The sequence below is a fragment of the Rhinoraja longicauda genome, chromosome 16 (assembly GCF_053455715.1).
Source record: "Rhinoraja longicauda isolate Sanriku21f chromosome 16, sRhiLon1.1, whole genome shotgun sequence".
In the NCBI taxonomy this organism is placed as follows: domain Eukaryota; kingdom Metazoa; phylum Chordata; class Chondrichthyes; order Rajiformes; family Arhynchobatidae; genus Rhinoraja; species Rhinoraja longicauda.
In genome coordinates this window covers 27,854,673-27,875,541 of record NC_135968.1, presented here as the reverse complement: position 1 = coordinate 27,875,541, position 20,869 = coordinate 27,854,673, and the positions used below count along the sequence as shown (strand labels likewise).

The window sequence follows — 20,869 nt, the reverse complement described above, 5'->3', positions numbered from 1 at the left end:
GGGTCCCGACGCAAAACATCACCCATCCTTATTCTCCAGAGAAGCTGCCTGAACTGCTGAGTTTCTCCAGTACTTTGTGACTATCTATGGTATACTCCAGCATCTGCAGTTCTTTGTTTTTACACATGAACCTAACACAGGTATAGTGGCCACTTCAAGAGAATGTTTATCAGGCATACACAATAGATATGAAGCAGAACAATTAAATTCTTACTTGCTACAACTTTACTGGCACATTGGATGCAACAACAACAATAAATATACAATAAATTATCAGTTATTCTAAAAAACAGACCCTGATAGTGCAAATCACAAAGTATGTAGAACCACATGGAAGTGCAATGTCGGAGTGGTTCGCTGCTGTGGTAGGGTTGTTGTTAGGGTTGTACAGAGTGGTTCAAGAATCTGATAGTTGATGGGTAGCAGCTGTTCTTGAACCTGGAGGTAATAGTTCACAGGCTCCTGATGGTCACAGTGAAAAGTGAATGTGGCCAGGTTAGTATGGGTCTTTGATATTAGCAATCAAAATGAATTGGCAACATTAGTTGTTGCATGAAAGGTAAATGAAGCTTTTTATTTGATGTCATTGATAATTACAGTTTTTTAATATGGTTTTGAATTTTTAACTTTTAATTTATTAAATTAAAAAGTAAAAAATCATTACATTTTTAAAAATGTATTATATTTCTAACTTTAATTTAACTGGCAGCAATCTAGTGTGGGGTCTCATTCAGCCATTCTATCAGTGCTGCCAGCCACTGCTTATGCCACACTGATAAACAGAATCAGGCTCCGAGCATTAGGCTGTGTCTGGATCATGCCGGAAGAGGCAAGCTGACTGATGTTCTTTTAACAATTAGAATTAGTTTATTGTTCACCAAAAAAGCTTCTTAATCTATTTTAAAGAGCTTTAAAAGTTGACTGAACAGCTTCACGGCAAAGGAACATCTGTAAGGAGGCAGTTGAGCTGATTAAACAAAACCTCTCTCTCATTCCACACCAGTTATGCGTCTGAGCTAAGCATTGATCAGTGCTGGCATTGTTGGAATGTATGATAAGAGGAGGAAAGTAGAGGAAAAAACGGTGACTTAGAATCTTCACAGGCTCGCAAACATTTCCTCTTAATTAGACATTTTATATTATCTTCATTTTCAGTTGACCTTTGTTTTCCCAATTTCACAAAGTCTTACCACTTGTTTATAAAAAGGAATACAAGTAAGACAGCAGAACATTGTGGAAATCTGGAAAACTCTGCATTAGAAATAAAGCTTATTGGCTATTTTTTAATTATTTAATCGATATTGAAAAATATTTCCTGGGGAAGCTAAGGTTAGCCGTGATAGGGAAACAATAACTAATGCATGTATTCATACTATGCCCTCCCTATTGTTTGGGACAAAGTCCCATCATTTATTTATTTGCCTCTGTACTCCACAATATGAGATTTGTAATAGAAATATCACACGTGGTTAAAGTGCACATTGTCAGATTTTAATAAAGGCTAGTTTTGTACATTTTGATTTCACCATGTAGAAATTATAGCAGTGTTTATACATAGTCCCCCCATTTCAAGGCAACATAATGTTTGGGACACAGCAATATTATGTAAATGAAAATAATCATGTCTAGTATTTTGTTGCATATCCTTTGCATGCAATGACTGCTTGAAGTCTGCGATTCATGGACATCACCAGTTGCTGGGTGTCCTCTCTGGTGATGCTCTGCCAGGCCTGTATTGCAGCCATCTCTAGCTTATGCTTGTTCTGGGGGCTAGTTCCCTTCAGTTTTCTCTTCAGTATATAAAAGACATGCTCAATTGGGATCAGATCGGGTGATTGACTTGGCCACTCAAGAATTTACCATTTTTTAGCTTGGAGAAACTCCTTTGTTGCTTTAGCAGTATGTTTGGGATCATTGTTTTGCTGTAGAATGAACCGCCGGTCAATGAGTTTTGAGGCATTTGTTTGAACTTCAGCAGATAGGATGTGTCTTCAGAATTCAATATGCTACTACTATCAGCAGTTGTATCATCAATGAAGATAAGTGAGCCAGTACCTTCAGCAGCCATACATGCCAGGCCATAACACCCCCACCACCGTGTTTCACAGATGATGTGGTATGCTTTGGATCTTGGGCAGTTCCTTCTCGCCTCCATACTTTGCTCTTGCCATCATTCTGATATAAGTTAATCTTCGTCTCATCTGTCCACAAGACCTATTTCCAGAAGTGTGGGTGCTCTTTTAAGTACTTCTTGGCAAACTAACCTGGCCATCCTATTTTTGTGGCTAACCAGTGGTTTGCATCTTGCAGTGTAGCATCTGTATTTCCGTTAATTAAATTTTCTGTGGACAGTGGTCATTGACAAATCCACACCTGACTCTTGAAGAGTGTTTCTGATCTGTCAGACAGCTGTTTGGGTTTTTTTCTTTATTATAGAGAGAATTCTTCTGTCATCAGCTGTGGAGGTCTTCTTTGGCCTGCCAGTCCCTTTGCGATTAGTAAGCTCACCAGTGCTCTCGTTCTTCTTAATGATGTTCCAAACAGTTGATTTTGGTAAGCCTAAGGTTTGGCTGATGTCTCTTAACAGTGTTATTCTTGTTTCTCAAATCTCATCATGGCTTCTTTGACTTTCATTGGCACAACTTTAGTCCTCATGTTGATAAACAGCAATAAGAGTTTCCAAAGGTGATGGAAAGACTGGAGGAAAGACTAGGTGTTGAGAGCTTTCTTATACCTGCATTAAGGAGGCATTTAAACACACCTGAGCAATTACAAACATCTGTGAAGCCTATGTTTAAATGCCTCCTTAATACAGGTATAAGGTGCATTTATGGTGCCCTGAAAAGGAAGGAACTATGTATAAACACAGCTGTAATTTCTACATGGTGAAAGCAAAATGTATTAAAATACCCTTTAATAAAATCTGACAATGTGCACTTTAACCACAGGTGATTTTTTTCTATTGCAAATCTGAGATTGTGGAGTACAGAGGCAAATAAATAAATGTTGGGTCTTTGTCCCAAACATTATGGAGGGCAATGTATACCAAGGGCCATTTACAGTACTCCCTGGTTAACTCATCCCTTCCCAACCAAACCACCCCCTCCCCAGGTACCTTCCCCTGCAACTGCAGAAGATGCATCTCCTGTCATTATTTATTTTCTTGATATAGGGGTTGGTATGAGTTATACTCCGATGAGCCAAAACATTATGACCACTGACAGGTGCAGTGAATAACATTGATTATCTTGTTACAATGGCACCTGTCAAGGGTGGAATATATTAGCCAGCAAGTGAACAGTCAGTTCTTGAAGTTGATGTGTTGGATGCAGGAGAAATGGGCAGGAGTAAAGACCTGAACGACTTTGACAAGGGCCAAATTGTTACGGCCAGATGACTGGGTCAGAGCATCTCTGAAATGGCAAGGCTTGTGGGGTGCTCCCGGTCCGCAGTGGTGAATACGTACCGATAGTGGTCCGTGGAGGGACAAACCACAAACCGGCAACAAGGTGTTTGGTGCCCAAGGCTCATCGATGCGCGAGGGCAACGAAGGCTATCCCGTCTGATCAGATCTGACAGGTCTACTGTGGCACAAGTCACAGAAAATTTTAATAGTGGTCATGGGAGGAATGTGTCACAATACACAGTGCACCGCACCCTGCTGCGTTTGGGTTGCATAGCCGCAGACCGGTCAGTCAGAGTGCCCATGATGACCCCTGTCCTCCGTCGAAAGCACCTACATTGGGCACGTGAGCGTCGGAACTGGACCTTGGAGCAGTGGAAGGTCGTCTGATCCGATGAGTCCCGTTTTCTTTTAGATCACGTGGATGGCCGTGTGCGTGTGCACCGTTTACCTTGGGAAGTGATGGCACCAGTATGCATTGTGGGAAGATGACAAGCAGGAGGGAGTGTGATGCTCTGGGTAATGTTCTGCTGGGAAACCCTGGGTCCGGCCTTTCATGTGGACATCAATTTCACACGTGTTACCTACCTAAACATCATTGCAGACCAGGTACACCTCTTCATGGCAATGGTATTCCCTGATGGAAGTGGCCTCTTTCAGCAGGATAATGTGCCCTACCACACTGCACACATTGTTCGGGAATGGTTTGAGGAACATGATGAAGTGTTCACGGTGTTGCCCTGGCGTCCAAATTCTCCAGATCTCAATCCAATTGAGCATCTGTGGGATGTGCTGGATCGACAAGTCCACAGGACTTGAAGGATCTGCTACTAATGTTTTGGTGCCAGATACCAGAGGACACCTTCAGGGGTCATGTAGAGTCCATGTCTCGGTGAGCCGGCGCAGTTTTGGCGGCACACGGAGGAACAACAGCATATTAGGCAGGTGGTCATAATGTTTTGGCTCATCAATGTAGATCTCTATTCTTACACTTTTGGATGCTACTGTTAGGCATTGTTATTATTTGGTTTCAACCCATTTTAAGATAAACAACTTTAATGGGATGCTTTGTACTTAAGATTTTTACTCAACCTGTCAAGAAGTGACAAAGTGCCACTTACACCTGTCTGTATTTTCTTGGACCATTCGATCATTTGAGATTGTAGAATCATCTGAAAGAAGTATTTATTTTACAATTTGAAGATTAAACAGTATAATCTAATAATCATGATGTTTAGTGAAACTAATAATTTGGCTAAAATGAGCTGGGTGTCTGTCTGATTGTATAATGAGGTGTTATTTAGCCATTGCCACTTAGTGCTGTCTGTGAAGATAACAGGGCAAATCTAGTTTGGTATGCCTTCTCATTTAATTTTTAAGCGGATGTTGGGTTTGACTCTTGATGTGAAACGCATTGATTTCATGGATGAATTGTAAGCACAGAAACTATTTGATAACATTATATTTTGTTTTGTAAGTTTCTATTTTTATTATCTCAAAACGTCAATTGAGTTAATATTTTTTCATTAACTGTAATAGATCAGAACAAAACTGGAACTAACTTTACCTATGATCTTTTTACCTGCTGAATAGATATATTTATTTTACAAAGAGCATCCTAAAATAGTTTGACGAATGTTTGAACAATTAAAATATTCAGGTAGATCTTCCACTCTGCAGTTAGCTGGACATTTGCACATCAGCATTTCCTACAAAGGAAACCGTGTGCAAATGTCCAGCTAACTGCAGAGTGGAAGATCTACCTGAATATTTTAATTGTTCAAACATTCGTCAAACTATTTTAGGATGCTCTTTGTAAAATAAATATATCTATTCAGCAGGTAAAAAGTGACAGTGATGCATCACTCTCAGACGTCAATGCTTTCTATATTCACTTGGAAAGGGAGAATAATAATGTATCTTCATGGGCCACCTCAGCCCCCGATGACCCTGGAATCTCAGTCTTCAAGGCCAATGTCTGAAGATCCTTCTGGAGGGTGAATCTTTGGAAAGCATCAGGCCTGGTGGTGTACCTAGCCATGTTCTCAAAACCTGCATGGACTAACTAACTGGAGTTTTCACAAACATCTTCGACCTCTCACTACTTCCATCTGAGGACACCACCTACTTTAAAAGGACATCCATAATGCCAGTGCCCAAGGAGAGCAAAGTGTCATGCTTCGGTGACTACCAACCGGTGGCATTCACGTCCATTGTGATGAAGAGTTGCGAGAGGTTGGTTAAGATGCAAAGCAACTCCTGCACCAGTTACTTCAATTTGCCTCCCAGCACAACAGATTAACAGTGGATGCGACCTCGCTGGCTTTCTCCTCTGCTCTGGACCAATTGGACAACAGGAATACGTTTGTCATGTTGTTGTTCACTGACCACAGCTCTGTGTTCAACACTATAGTCCCTTTCAAACTCACCGTCAAACTCAAGGAACTGGGTCTTTGCTAGTCCCAATATAATTGTATCCTAGACTTCCTCAATGGCAACCCACAATCTATATGGATTGCCAACAATATCCACCGGGAGATTCATTGTGGATCTCCACAGGAGATTTGCCCCATTTAACTTTATTATTTTAACAACCATCAGATTTGGAACTGAATTAAAGTTGTTAAACTTATCCAGGATATTAATGCAGGAGTCTGGTATTACTAAAAGCTAAAATATTGAATTTAGTAGGAATTATTTTGTAAGATGGTATTTTGGAGAATAGTCACTGGCAACAGCTACCCATTTAATCTTTTCAATATGTGCTGCATATAATTCGTCTTTGCAATTTTATACGTTTTGTATTTGTAATATTCCCTTGTGAGAACCAAATCTCTACTCAAACCATAACCAAATTGTGTCAGTGTGTGATTGTTTTCCTCCTGAAGATAATATTATTTTGCTACTACATGTGTTCTATCAGGTAATAGTTTTGGTTGTGAATAGTTCACAACATCATGCAGCAAGTGACTCAGGAAGCACAACAAATTGTGGCAGCGATATGTACAGTGGTGCAACAGTAGTTCTGCTGCCTCACGGCCACAGAGACCTGCCTTCATTCCGGATTCATTCATGTTGCCTGTGTGGAGTCTGCATTCTTTTCCCCCACGTCTGTGTGGGTTTCCTCCAGGTGATCAGGTTTCTTCTCGCATCCTAAAGATGTGCTGGTAGGTTAATTCTGTAAATTAACCCTTAGTATTGATAAACTTTGAAAGAATTGCAGGGAAGTTGATAGACACTCGAAGAGAATAAGTTGCTGGGGTGCAAGGAAGTAGGAGTGGGGCAATGGGAATAATGGGATGATTTTGCTACAAACTGCATGGACCCACTGAACTGAGTGGACTCCTTCTATGCCAGTAAATAAATAGATTCCCCAAACTTACATTTAGATGTACCATGTTAAATATGCCAATTTCAAGGGATACCGGGAGGCGCTGTGGTAGAGTTATGTTATATGGCTTCAGCAACCCAGGTTCAATCCTGACATTTGGTCCTGGCTGTGTGGACTATGCATGTTCTTCATATGTATGTATAGATGTCCCTATGGTACCCTATTTTTCTACTTCATCCCAAAGACATGCAGATTCCAAACTGGCCATTCTAATTTGCTCTTAGCATTTTGGTGAGTGGTACAATTTGTGGGGGAGTTGATGGGGATGTGGAAGAAAAAAGATGTAATTAATGTAAAATGCGTGATTGCTGGTTAAGACAGACCTGGTGGGCTGAAGATCAGTTTCAGTGTTTTTAATGGTTCTATTGCAGAATTTATTGAATTTAAGAATATATACAAATTCTATGTGGGCATTATGGTCAGGATAAGTTCAATTCAGTTAGTATGCAATGGCACTTTTTAGCACATAAAAGATTATTAAACACAAAACAACAAATTTAATGCAAATGGATTAGCAATATCACGGTGTATTCCCCCATAATTAGTAATGGTTTAGTGGTGGCTCATATCTCTAAGACACAAGTTGTGGTTACAAATTCCACTCAGAGACTTGAAGCACAGGATCCAGACTGAAGTGTCAGTGAGGAATTTAAAGTCCTGCAATGACAGTGATACTGTATTTCAGAAAAGGATAAACAGATTTGCATTTGTTCTCTCTTGGAAAAAGTGAATACATAGATCTTTAACATCATGAAAATTTTGTCAAAGACCAGAAATTTTCTTTAGGAATGCAGTAAACTAGAATCTATCAACGTAACATACTAATTGCAAAATCAAATAGGGAAATTCAGAAGAACCATCTTGAAAAACCAAAGTGGTGAGAATGTGGGACACACTTCCACACAGAGTAGCTGAGGCAAATAGTAAAGATGCTTTTAAGGGTAAAGCACAGGTATTTGGTAGTCCTGGAATAGGATATTACATTGATAGAGTTGGTTCGGACGTAAGAGAGAAAACCTAAGTGTAGCATTAGTTAGGCCAAAAGAGCTATTTCTGTGAATTTGCCCCCAAAAGTGGCTGTATGAGATTGATTTGCACTATTTTTTGAGGAAAAGCAATCAAGTTCTTCCTGGAGAACTTGACAATATTTGCACTTAATCTACATGCAAGTCTTTCTTATTGTATAATATTTTCATATAGCTACCTTGTTTATAATTCAATGCTGAAGCAGCATTTCAGTTAATTATGCAAGTGGATGTTCAACTCTTGCTGAAAACTCATCTATGACTTTTTTTCCCCTCTGGACTTGACTATTGCAACACGCTCTTATTCTATTCTCGGTAAACTTTACTCAAAACTTCTGCTTGTTCTTTTACTTGTATTACACCATTTCATTGCTGACCTACATGGTGCTCATTTAAGCAATGCCTCAATTTTAAGTTCTCAATCTTGTTTTCATAACTCACCCTAACCCAATATGTAATCTTTTTAAAGTCCTGGCCAAAATATCTGCTCTCTAATTCAAGCCTCCTGTTGTTATTTGTTATTTACCCTTGGTGGCTGTGCACTGGCAGCTGAGGGCCTGTGCTCTTGAATTATCTATCTAAACCACATCCTCTCTCTTAACGTTTAACATACCCTTTTAAATCTTATGTTCATCCATCCTATTATCCATGGCTTGGTGTCAATATTTGTTTGATAATGCTTCTATGCAATGCTTTTAAAGTCCTTGCAAAGATAGAGATTGTTTAAAACACTAACAACCACCATGCTCCCACAAACTAATTTTAGGATTAATTATACTAATTTTTAATCAAGGTACTAACCTTGATCCTCTTCTAGAAAATAACTGATCTTAATACCTTTGGCAGAATATAAAAGTATGTAAGGATGGATAATAAATGCTGGTCTTGCAAGTAATGCCTATATTTCTTTAAATGAATAAGTAGATCAATTGTAGAACCTGCTTTTCTATTCAATAAAATCAAGGCTGAATATCTACATAAATTCTGCTGTCCCATGTTATCCCCATTTTCTTTCCTTTAGTCCCCCAAAAGCATTTTGATTTCAGTCTTGAATATCCTTGTGCATGACTAGATTAACTGTTTCAAAGATTCACATTCCTCACATTGAAGTAATTTTCCTCATCTCAGTCCTAAACAATCCATATCTTCTTCTGAGTTATGATCCCTAGTTCTAGACTCTCTTATCTTTCACATTCTACCTTATCAAGTTCTCTCAAAAAAATTATACTTTGAAATTAATTCCCAATCTTTTAACTGTTCTACATCTAGGTCATGCTGGACACAGTCTTTTGTTTATTGCAATGGCTGGCACTCATCAGATATGGGTCATTTTTTTAGAAGATGGAAAACTTCCAGGTGGAACGTAAGTCATTGAAGATAATATTTTAGTAATTTCTGGAAGTCACCCTGCAGCAGGATTGAACTGAGTTAACTTACATAACCTTCATTTGTAGTTAAAATTAACAGATTGGCATTGATATTTATATTCAATGCTGGATAGGTTCTCTGTCGAGTGGTAATTGCACACTTTTTATAGAAGCTGCATGATTTAAATTCCAGTACAAACTGTTCGATGATGTGGTTGGAACACCAAAGTCTTCAAGAATGCTCGTTTAGGTAGTGATATTTGGTTTCAGTTTTTCATTGTGTTATCATTTTTTCTTCTGTCTACATTAAAATACTAATTAAGAAAACCATCTGCGATTCATCAAATTATTAATTGCATTGTAATGTATTCAGATCTTGTAATTATAAGAAGTGGTGCAACATAAACTGAGTTTTTCAAAAATAATGCCTCTTAATAAAACGGTTAAAAAAAAGGATTCGGCTCAAGAATTGATCATTAGGGTCCTGTATCCTAAATATCCAATCAAAATTATATGATTTTATTTATTTTAATTGTTGCTCTAGTAAAACCTTGAAATATTTTGAGGTTGAAACTAATTTTCAAATAATTATTTTTTGTGATTAAAAAAAAAACCAAGAAGACTGCGAAGGAATAGTTTTACCTAGAGTATTTCAGCTATTATATCAGGAATGGTCTATTTATATCTGCTAAATATCAGTAAATGTAAACAAAGCTTGACAGTGGAAACAATCTAATGGAAACAATCCACAGCTTAAACTAGTTGCCATAATTTCTTCCGAGAGCAAATTGAAATGCTATCTGCTATTAGTTCAATTTGCCTTTGAATATTTAACTTTTTTAACTTTTTTTTTTGCTAGGCTAATTCTCATACTTCCTCCCTTCTTATTGACCACTAAAAATAAATTTGTTTTCTCTCTTACACTGCATGCTAAAAGCTTTCGGACCAGTTTCACATACCACAGATGCTGCTTCACCTGCTGAGAACTTCCAGAATCACCTGTTTTGTTAATGCGAAAAGTACACGTTATACAGTCAGTGTCTTACAGCGTGGAAACTTGCCCATACCAGCCAACATGTCCCACCTATACTAGTCCCACCTGCCTGCGTTTGGCCCATATCCCTCTAAACCTGTCCTATCCATGTACCTATCTAAATGTTTCTTAAATGTTGCAAGTACCTGCCTCAACTATCTCCTCCGGCAGCTCGTTCCATACAGCTAGCACCCTTTGTGTGAAAAGGTTACCCCTTGGGTTCCCTTTAAATCGTCTCCCCCCCCCCCCTCCCCCCCCCCCGACATTAAACCTATCACCTCTGGTTCTCCATTCCCCTACTCTGGACAATAGACTCAGTGCTTCTACCCAATTTTGTGCACCGCTATAAAATCACCCCTCATGTTCCTGCGCTCCAAGGAATAGAATCCTAGCCTGATTCTAGTTGCTGCAAGGGAATATGAAAATTTGGGACCTAAGTGAATTGGGAAAGTTAACCAGATAGATTAAACGATAGTGAAATTAACAGTGAACGGACTTGAGAAGGGAGCATGTTAGAGTGAATGATGGGCATAAAATATGGTGGAGAATGAGAAGGAAAATGAGACTGAATTAGAGTGGAAAAGAACAGTGGAGCGTGTAAAGTTTAAAATGTTATATATTTTAAATCACCACCCGAAATTAACTTATAAGGGAATTTAGACTTCTTCTTCATGATTTCACAGCTAGCAAACGTCATTGGGCAGTAATTCGTACACATTCTGAAAGGGTAGTTACTAAAATTAACATGACTTTCTCTGCTATGTTTAGTTCATTGCTACCATGTAAAAGTCGGAACTTTCTGCCATTCAATGCAGTTCATGTCAAAACAGACAGCAAGATGCCATTTTCCTGTAGCTAACAGGAAGATGACACATCTCAAAAAGCTCACCTGAAGATGTGGAGTCAAACAGAATGGAAACAGGCCATTCGGCCCAACTTGTCCAAGCCAACCAAGATGCCCCATCTACACTAGTCCCAACTGCCTGTGTTTGGACCATATCCCTCTAAACCGTTCCTGTCCATGTACCTGTCCAAATGACTTTTAAATGTTGTTATAGTACCTGCCTCAACTACCTTCTCTGGCAGCTGGTTCCAAATACGTACCACCATACGTGAAAAAGTTGCACCTCAGGTTCTTATTAAACTATTCCCATCTTACCTTAAACCTATGTCCTCTGGTTCTTGATTCCCCGACTAAAAGATCTTATACACCTCTATACAATCATCCCTCATCCTCCTGCATTCCAAGGAAAACAGTGCTATCCTGCTCAACCTCTCCCTATAGCTCAGCCCCTCAAGTCCTGGCAACATCTTCGTAAATCTTCTCTACACTCTTTCCAGCTGAACAGTATCCTTCCTATAGCAGGATGACCAAATCTGAACACAATACTCCTAATGCAAGCTACTGCGTAGTTTATGCATAAACAACACACAATTTCGTGGCTTCATATCGTTGAACAGCAAATTTCTGTTATTGGTTTAGGCCAAGGACAGCACTGGGAAATTTAGATGCAGCTTTTCTGTATCCCTGTGATCCACCAGGGAGTCCAAACCAAAAATAAAATCTAAAAGCATTCACATACCTCTGTGGCTGCTGCCAGTCTGCTCAGATGCATTCCAGGCAGTGTCACTTGGTTAATGTGCTTTCCAAAATAGTGGAGCATATGCGGAAGAAATAAATTGCTTTGTTCACTATGAATAGGTACCAATTATTTTTCAGAGAACATGTTGTTCATTATTTGAATTGGATCACGTACAGAAATTTTAAATCACCTAAACTGTTGATCTAATTCAAATATTGCAGTAATTTGTGTATAGCTTGGTTTACCTACATAGCCTCGTAGAAAAAAAAAATTACCACATTTTCACTTTTTTAAATAAACACCTCTAAAATGATGTAATGCAGCTTATATATTTATATTTGTTTTATTAATGTGCGTATTAATTTACCTGTGCCTCCTAGTGAGTACAAGAAGGGAACTTGCGTTCGTTTTGCTGGAAGTGGTCATGAGGAAAATAGAAACAATTCCTATCCTCGCAAAGCAGGATTTGCTCAGCCATCAGGCTTGTGTGTAGCTCCCCGGGAGTGGAATTGCCTTTTTGTTGCAGACAGTGAGAGCAGCACAATCCGTTCTGTATCACTAAAGGATGGTGCCGTAAAAAACCTGGTGGGAGGAGAAAGGGATCCTATGGTAAGTAAGTTCCACATTTTAAAGTGAAGTTTACATAAATTTTGTACATAAAATGATGAAGCAAGTCGGTTGTAAAATACAAGATCTGAGACAGGTTCAGCTGCATCAATTATTTTCTCGTGGTATTTTGGCTTACAACCAAAGAAATACAAAAATATTCAAATGGTTGGAATGGATAGCAGCTACATCGCCAAAATAAGATGATTTTGCCACTATAGGTTTAATTGGACAGGAAGATAATAATAGAATATGAGTGAGTGCTGGAAAGTGGCGCTGAGGCAAAGTACACTTGCTATTATTAATTGAGCAAACCGTGTATGAGAGACAGAATGGCCTACATGTCCTCCCCAGCTTACGATCTGTACATTGTACATTGCCTGTACATTGGGGTGAATATTGGGGTGACCAGTGATATGGATTTGCTGGTTGCTGAGGAGCATGCATCTTCCGCCATGTGGAAATGCTGCATTTTTGACTTGCACACTGGGTTTACAAACAGGTTTCAGGAACGGAACACTGCTATAGCCTATGTAGGACCTCTTTTTTTTTCATTACTAATTCATAAAAGTCCTGTTTTTGTTTTATTACTGGTCAAAGTAATATTAATAACAGAAGAAACCCCAACAGTTCTGAGCAAATACCTTTTCAAATCAGGATTTTCTTATCAAATTTATTTAAACATCAGCAGTAAATATGCTAGTGTCAGTGTTGTTGAATACTAAGTATTAGTTTTGCGCTTGTGATGTTGAGAATCTGAGGACCTTGTATGTGGTAAGCAAGATTGCAGCCGCATTTGGAGTACATATTTGAAATTTGCAATTTGCTCTTTTCAATGAGCTGTTCAACCTGGAGTCTCCTTATAATTGTTGGAGCATGCACTATGCCACACATGAGCAAGGAAACAACGCACTGTTTAGCAGACACTATAGGTAATTCCATTAAATGATTTGCAGGAATTGGTGAGAGAGATTGATTGTCGGAGCCAATTATTGTCAATCTGTCAGAAAAAGGAAACAAGCAAGAAATTTAACTTTAACAAGACATCAGGTTATATTTTCAATTACCACATATAGTGAATTAAATTGTCAGATATCATTGTATTTCTGGCTGGAATAAACATGGATTTCAAGTTAACAAAGTGTTCTCTATAATAATGCCAGTGTCTGAAATTGTAGTTTACAAAAATACCAAAATAAAACTACAGACAAAATCTCACACATTTAGAGTGCTGAGGTTCTCCATCCTAATTATGAGAATAGGAAGCAAAAGCAATTCTCATCATAAACTTCATGTGTAGTGACTTAGCTATTGCTGCTGAAAGGATGGGTTCAGAAAAATCTGAAACATCAAGTCGAATTTATTATCAAATTCACAAGTACAGTGGGATAAAGGTACAATAAAAATCTTACTTGAAGCAGTATTACATGGACATAGACTCAGACAAACATATAAAAATATAAATTACACATAACGACATAAATTACACGTAAAAATCTGCAAGGTAGTAAAATGAGAAAACTCTTCAGGAGTCAATACAGGAGTGGAATGAAGATTTAAGGTGACAGGCAACTGGAAGCTCAAGGCAAAGTTCATTCTTTGAAGGTACCGTTCCTTATTTAGACTTTGGAGATACAGCACGGAAATAGGTCCTTCGGCCCACCGAGTCCACGCCGTTCAGTGATCCTCGTACACTAGCACTATCTTCCACACTAGGGACAATTTACAATTTTACCGAAGCCAATTAACCTACAAACCTACATGTATTTGGGGTGTGGGAGAAAACGCACGCGGTCACAGGGAGAACTCACAAAGGCCGTACAGATGACACCCGTAGTCAAGATCGAACTTGGGTCTCTGGTGCTGTAAGGCAGCAACTACCACTGTGTCACTGTGCCGCCCTTTTTTTCTAAGGCGCTGGAGTTTAGAAGAATGAGGGGGGGCCTCATTGGAACGTCCAAAATAGTGAAAGGCTTGGATAAAATGGATGTGGAGAGGATGTTTCCACTAGTGGGAGAGTCTAGGACTAGATGTCATAGCCTCAGAATTAAAGGATGTAATTTTAGGAAGGAGATGAGGAAAAATGTCTTTAGTCAGAGGGTGGTGAATCTGTGGAATTCTTTGCCACAGAAGGCTGTAGAGGCCAAGTCAGTGCATATTTTTAAGACAGGGATAGATAGATTTTTGATTACTACAGGTGTCAGAGGTTATGGGAAGAAGGCAGGAGAATGGGGTTAGAAGGGAGATACATCAGCCATGATTGAATGGCAGAGTAGGCTTGAGAAGCCGAATGGCCTAATTCTACTCCTATCACATGACCTTAAAGCCAATCCCCCACCTTATTGGTAAAATGGTGTGATTCTCACATTCTCTGGTGTGATTCTCCAGAAATTGGCACATTATTCTTTAAACTGATTGTCTCCTATTGATTGTGCCTCACACAACTTGGTAATGTTGATTTAAAAGTTCTGAATTACTATCCTTTGACAGCAGAGGGTCAGTCAGGGTTGGTATAGTCCATGAGGATTCTGATATTTCCAAGTCTCACACTTCAGATTGTAGAATGAAGGTTACCTGTGCCTGGTTTCGTTTAATATGGGGAGCAAATCGTATCCCTGCTGATCTAAAATTTGGCCACAACAAAAAACAGTCACAGATCAGAATTTCATTTCCAACATCTGGGAAGAGGATATATCAGAGGATCTGAGTGATGCAGCAATCATGTCCAAGAAAGGATTCAAATTTGATAATGATAACCGCTGAGAGATCTCCTTGGTATGTGCCACTGCAAGGATCCTAAACCATCTTCTCCTGGTGGCTGAAGAGTTATCCCCAAATTGTAGTAAGGAGTCCATTCATTTATAGGTGCAGCAGATAGGATCCCCACCACATACTGTTCAAATGAAATGAAGACAACAGTACCCGTGACGATGTTCATCCCTACTAAAGCCTTTTACACCATCAATTGGAGGAAACAGTGGGCCATTCATCTCAAATTCGGTTGGCTGTAGAAATTTATCTCCACTTTATTTATGATTCATGTTGGCAAGTAAGAAATGATCCTAACCTATAACAGATCCAATTTCAATGACTCCATGACTCCCTAGTTTGTTCATCCATCTCCATTAACCAGTTCTCTTCTCAGGGCACTTCCTGCAGGTAATGCAATATGTATCATAGAATGATACAGTACAAGAATAATCTCTTCGGCCCACAAAGTCCGTGCCAAACATGATGCCAATGTTCCTCCATTCCCTTTGTATCCATGTACCCATGCAAAAGTCTCTTAAATGCCACTATCATATCTGCCTCCACCACGTCCCCAGGCAATATATTCCAGGCACACATCACCAACTGTGTAAAACAAAACTTGCTCTGCACATCATTAAATTTTGCCCCTCGCACATTAAAACAATGCCCTCGAGTATTTGATGTTTCCATCCTGGGAAAAAGGTTCTGTGTCTATCCTATCTATGTTCTCCCATCAACCTCCGGCATCCAGAGAAAACAATTCAACCTCACCCTGTACCAATTGCCTAATGCCTAATGTAGGCATCATTCCGGTAAACCTCCTCCGTACTCTTTCCAAAGCCTCAACATTCTTCCTGTTTTGGGGCGATCAGATCAGATGCTCTAAATACGGCCTAACCAAAGTCCCATAAATCTACACCATGGCTTCCTGACTCTTATTCTCAAAGCCCCATCCAATTAAGGCAAGCATACCATATGCCTTCTTGACCAATCTATCTACTTGTGTTGCCATTTTCAGGGAATAATGGACTTGGCCCCCCAAATCCCTCTGTACATCAATGCTGTTAAGGGTCTTGCCATTAATTGTACATTTTCGCCTAACATTCTACCTCCCAAAGTACAACACCTCGCTTGCTCGGATCAAACTCCATCTGCCATTTTTCTGCAGATGGAGTTTAACCCAAGCAAGTGTGAGCTGTTGCACTTTGAGGAGTTGAATGTAAGGGGAGAACATACAATTAATGGCGACTCTTCCATATCATTTTACCTTGTGCCTTCCAGCCATCCAGAAACCCAAACATAAAGAGCACAGTAGGCCCTGTAAATCAATGACAGCTATGAAATGCATGACCTATAAATTCAAGGTCATCTATAGACAGACTCCATTCTGCTGAGAGCCAAGAACTTACCACAAAGAGATCAGTCAACATCTACAGGAAAGAACAGTTCGAAGACCTCGTCCGCCACAATTCAGATCTTGACTTGAAAGTTCTGTTCTCTTTTTCACATCAGCCGGTTTGGTTCTGTTTTGCCACTAGTCCTAACAAGAAATCGAGAAGGCCATTTCACAACTAAAAAACTAAAGAAATGTATTGTACACCCAAAAGAACGGAGTAAGTAGGCATTCCTGGAGACCAAAGACTGCCGTGGCTATGGCTACCCCAACCCCTGCTTCAAACTTCACTTCTGCGCTTGGATGAGTATTGCATACTTCCTCAATCAAAAATGTGCTGCTTTGGTATTGGATCACAGATAGGAAGGAGTATGTGGGTCAGGGATGGCTGGTGATCATGGGCCCAGATTTGGTTTGATTGGGGAAGAGCCGTGTGCTATGGTTGATGGAGATTAAAGGAGGAAGGGTGGGGTGAAGTACTGTGGCCCTGTTCTATGCTTGATAGTGCAATGGGGTGTATGGGAAGAGGTTCCAAGCAGAAAAAACATGGTCAAAGTTTTATTGCAGTGCTGCAAAAGAAGCATTGTGTAAGGTATTATACTGTCCTTGGCACTTTCGATACAGAAATATTGTCAAGGGCCCGATTGTCTTGTGCTTAGAAGTGTCCTATTTTCCTACTGATTTTCCAGAGTGATGCAACATGATCTGCAAATGATTATTATCAAGGTTTACTCGTAATTTTAAAAAAAAAACAAATTTCAAACAAATGATACTGGAAAGAAAAACACTATGTATTGATGAACGACGCAATGTGATGGAGTAACTCAGCAGGTCAGGCAGCATCTCTGGAGAACACGGATAGAAGACGTTTTGGGTCTAGATCCTTCTTCAGACCTGAAATGTCACCCATCCATGTTCTCCAGAGATGCTGCCTGACCCGCAGCATTACTCCAGTACTTGCGTCCATTTGTGTATTAACCAGCATCTGCAGTTCTTTGTTTCTACTACGCACTGATGTACCGTACTACTGCTTTTCACTGAATTGTGCAGGCATGCTTACTTTTCAATACATTATCATTCACAACCAAAATAAATCTCTAAAATGGCAACTTTCTTAATGTTTGTCCTCGTCTTTGTTAACTTTCATCGGGTCTTTTAGATAGTATACATAGTTTTGACCTTCGCTGTTGCCTTGTTCTTAGTAAACTGCATTATTGACTTCTGGGAAAAGTACAATAGAATACCAGGCAGGATTGCCTCTTCACTCCTGCTCTTCTCAGTAATGTCCCAAAATTCCAATTCCTAAATCATGGAAGAGCCTATTGTGTAAATCAGGTAGGCATTCCTACTTTTCTTATGCTTGTATTGACTGGAATGAGAGATATTCTCATCCAATTCACCAACCAACAAATGGAATCATCCAATTCACCAACCAACAAATGGAACCAGGTACTACAGAGCCCTACACTTGGCATCAGGTTATTTTGCCTGACTCTGGCTATAATGTTGAATGCGTTACAGCTTTTGAGAGGATTTTACATAATTTAAGCAATAAATAACGGTAGATTTTCACTGGGATTTCTGTGTGGAAAAAGGATCAAGGAGAAACATTTTAATCATCCCATTCCAACCAAGAACAGTTTCAGCAGAGGTGGTGTGACAAACTTGTTCAAGCCACAGGCTGTTCAACTATATCGATCAAACGTAGCCCATCTTGTAATTTCAGGCCAATTCTGCAAAGATTATTAGTTGTTTGTGCTTTCCCTATTATGCACTGACCGTCCAGATAAGGAGAAGTCCAGAATATACATTTATCGTCACTTTTGTGGATTGGGACACAGAAGCGACCTGGGTTGCATTTATGTCAGTTACCTCAGCTTTCCACACTCCACACCAAGAACAGGCCTATTACTGGACTAAAGACAACCATACTTCTGGGCTGCTATCCCAGGGTACATTTACAGCTACAAGCTGCCAGCCATTTTCTAAATCGGAATGCTTGAATCTCCCATTATAGTTGTCACCAATATTTAAAGTCTACTACATAGTGTTTATAAACGCATGACAAAATGTATATCTAAACTACTTCTTTCCTCTACAATATGAGCTTGGCAACCTCAGTACCAGGCTCAATATTGTTTTTTCCATAAATTATCTTTGATAACCTAAAAACTCCGGGTGTTTAGCATTCAGGCATAAACTCAATGCACTGGTTGCTGCCTAAAACTGACAGGACCTGGACAGTACAGGACTTGGACATTCATTCTTTGAGGAATTCACACAATAAATATAGAAAGTTTTCAAAACGGTTTTGGGTGTTCCATCACCCAGAAAGGAAACTGTTAAAAAGGGCCCGTCTGTGGATTGCCATAGTAACAATCTTCCTTTCTGTTTTATTTAATATATTGCTCTGAACTCATTCCCCTTATTTCTTTTCAGTCATCAGCGGTGTTATTGACTGTCTCTGCACACGTAAATGCTGAGGCATTTGCAGGTCTACCCATATTTGGACAATTGGCTAATCGGAGCCTGTTGTCAGGAAGCTGCATATGTATGTCTCAAGTCCCCACATACTGGAATGCTGCATCGCACTGGGGGTCTTTCATCACAATGTTAAAAAACAGTGAATGTTTTGATCTGACGGATTGATCTGTAGGCTTTCAATAGATTATATTATTTCAAATTTATTATTATCACATTCTTGAAACCTGATATAAAGAGAGGTTCGACTTCATACATGAAGATAAATCCATGTCTCAGTAATAATTATTCATAACTGCCAGCTTTTTGATTGCTTAAGGTACATAATTTTTATCCCATCAGTACACTTCAGGGTCATAAAATTCAAAGATGTCACCCCAGAGTAATGTATTTTTGGTCTGATGTCAGCAGCTATATTTTACCATCTGCTCTATCTGGATTGTTTGTTGAGTGATCGGGGCAAAGAGCAGCAGCAGCCAGAACATTGGCACCTCGGCTAGTTCTGTTGAGCAGCAGCGTAGGACTAAGTCTACGCGAGCATTAGTGATAAGTGACTCTATAGTTAAGGGTACAGGCACACATTTCTATGGCTGTGAGCAAGTCTCTTAGATGGTGTATTGATTCCCTGATGCTAAGGTCAAGGATGTTTACTGAGTGGGCACAAGACATTCTGAGAGCGGAGTGTGAGCAGCCAGTGATCGTGGTCCATTATTAATACCAATGACACAGGCCGGAAGCGAAATTAAATGCTGTAAAGGGAGTTCAGGGAGTTAGGTAGCAGGCTAGGGAAGGACACATTATTAGGTAGGAGCTGGGGACAATAGGGAGCAGTTTTTATTGGGTCTTCATCTGACATCTGGGAGCATAACACAAAGTGCAGGATTCGTTGTTCAAGGTTCCAGCATCTGCAGGTTCTTTTGTCTGACATTTGGGAGTCATTTAAAGACTAGCTGATCAGCATTCAGGACTGGCATATTCAGGTTAGGAGGAGGGTTAGGAATGGCAAGGTAAGGGAACCTTGGACGATGAGAGAAGTTGTAAACTTGGTTAAAAAGAGAAAGGAAGCATGTGCAAGGTTTAGGATGATGAAGTCACACTCGATCTTTGGGGAATATAAAGAAAGCAAGAAAGAACTCAAGTGGAAAATTAGAAGGGGCTCTGAAATGTCATTGGCAAGTGGGATGATTTTATACATACATAAAAAATAAGAGAATAACAGGGGAAAGGGTAGGACCACCTTAGGACAAAGGAGAGAGTTCATGCTTGGAGTTAGAGGACATAGTCGAGGTACTAAACAAGAACTTTGCATCAATATTCATCAAGGAGAATGTCATGGAGGATAGTGAGAACAGGGTGGGTTATACTAACATGCTTGGGCATTTTGAGATCAAGAAGGAGGTGGTGTTGGGTCTCTGGAAGAGCATTAAGGTAGATAAGGGCCCAGGTAACTGAGAAACTCAAGAGAGGAGATTGCTGGGGCATTGACAAGATCAGTGCTGCAACCACTGTTGTTTGTGATTATATAGAAATTACTTGGTCGAAACTGTAGATGGATTGGTTAATAAATTTGCAGATGATACACAAAAAAATTAGTGGAGTGGCGGACAGTGAAGAAGGCTGTAAAGTCACAGATTCACACAGACAAATGGCAGATGGATTTTAATCCAGGCAAGTATGAAGTGTTACACATTGGGAAGACAAATGTGAAGGGAAATTATACAGTTGATGGTAGAACTCTTAACATCTTTGATGTACAGACTGATCTTGGGATTACCTCCAGCTCTTGTAACTATCTGCACCTTTCTCTTCCCCCACTGACTCATCTGTCAATCAACC

General features: G+C 39.6%; 1 protein-coding gene across 1 annotated transcript in view; it reads left to right on the top strand.

Moving 5' to 3' along the window:
* Nucleotides 1–20,869, top strand: part of nhlrc2 (NHL repeat containing 2) — an 80,563-nt gene that overhangs the window by 43,707 nt on the left and 15,987 nt on the right. Inside the window, exons 6-7 of the mRNA XM_078413470.1 lie at nucleotides 9,089–9,182; nucleotides 12,183–12,411. Of these exons, the coding sequence (XP_078269596.1) occupies nucleotides 9,089–9,182; nucleotides 12,183–12,411 (323 nt within the window). The remainder of the gene's footprint in view (nucleotides 1–9,088; nucleotides 9,183–12,182; nucleotides 12,412–20,869) is intronic.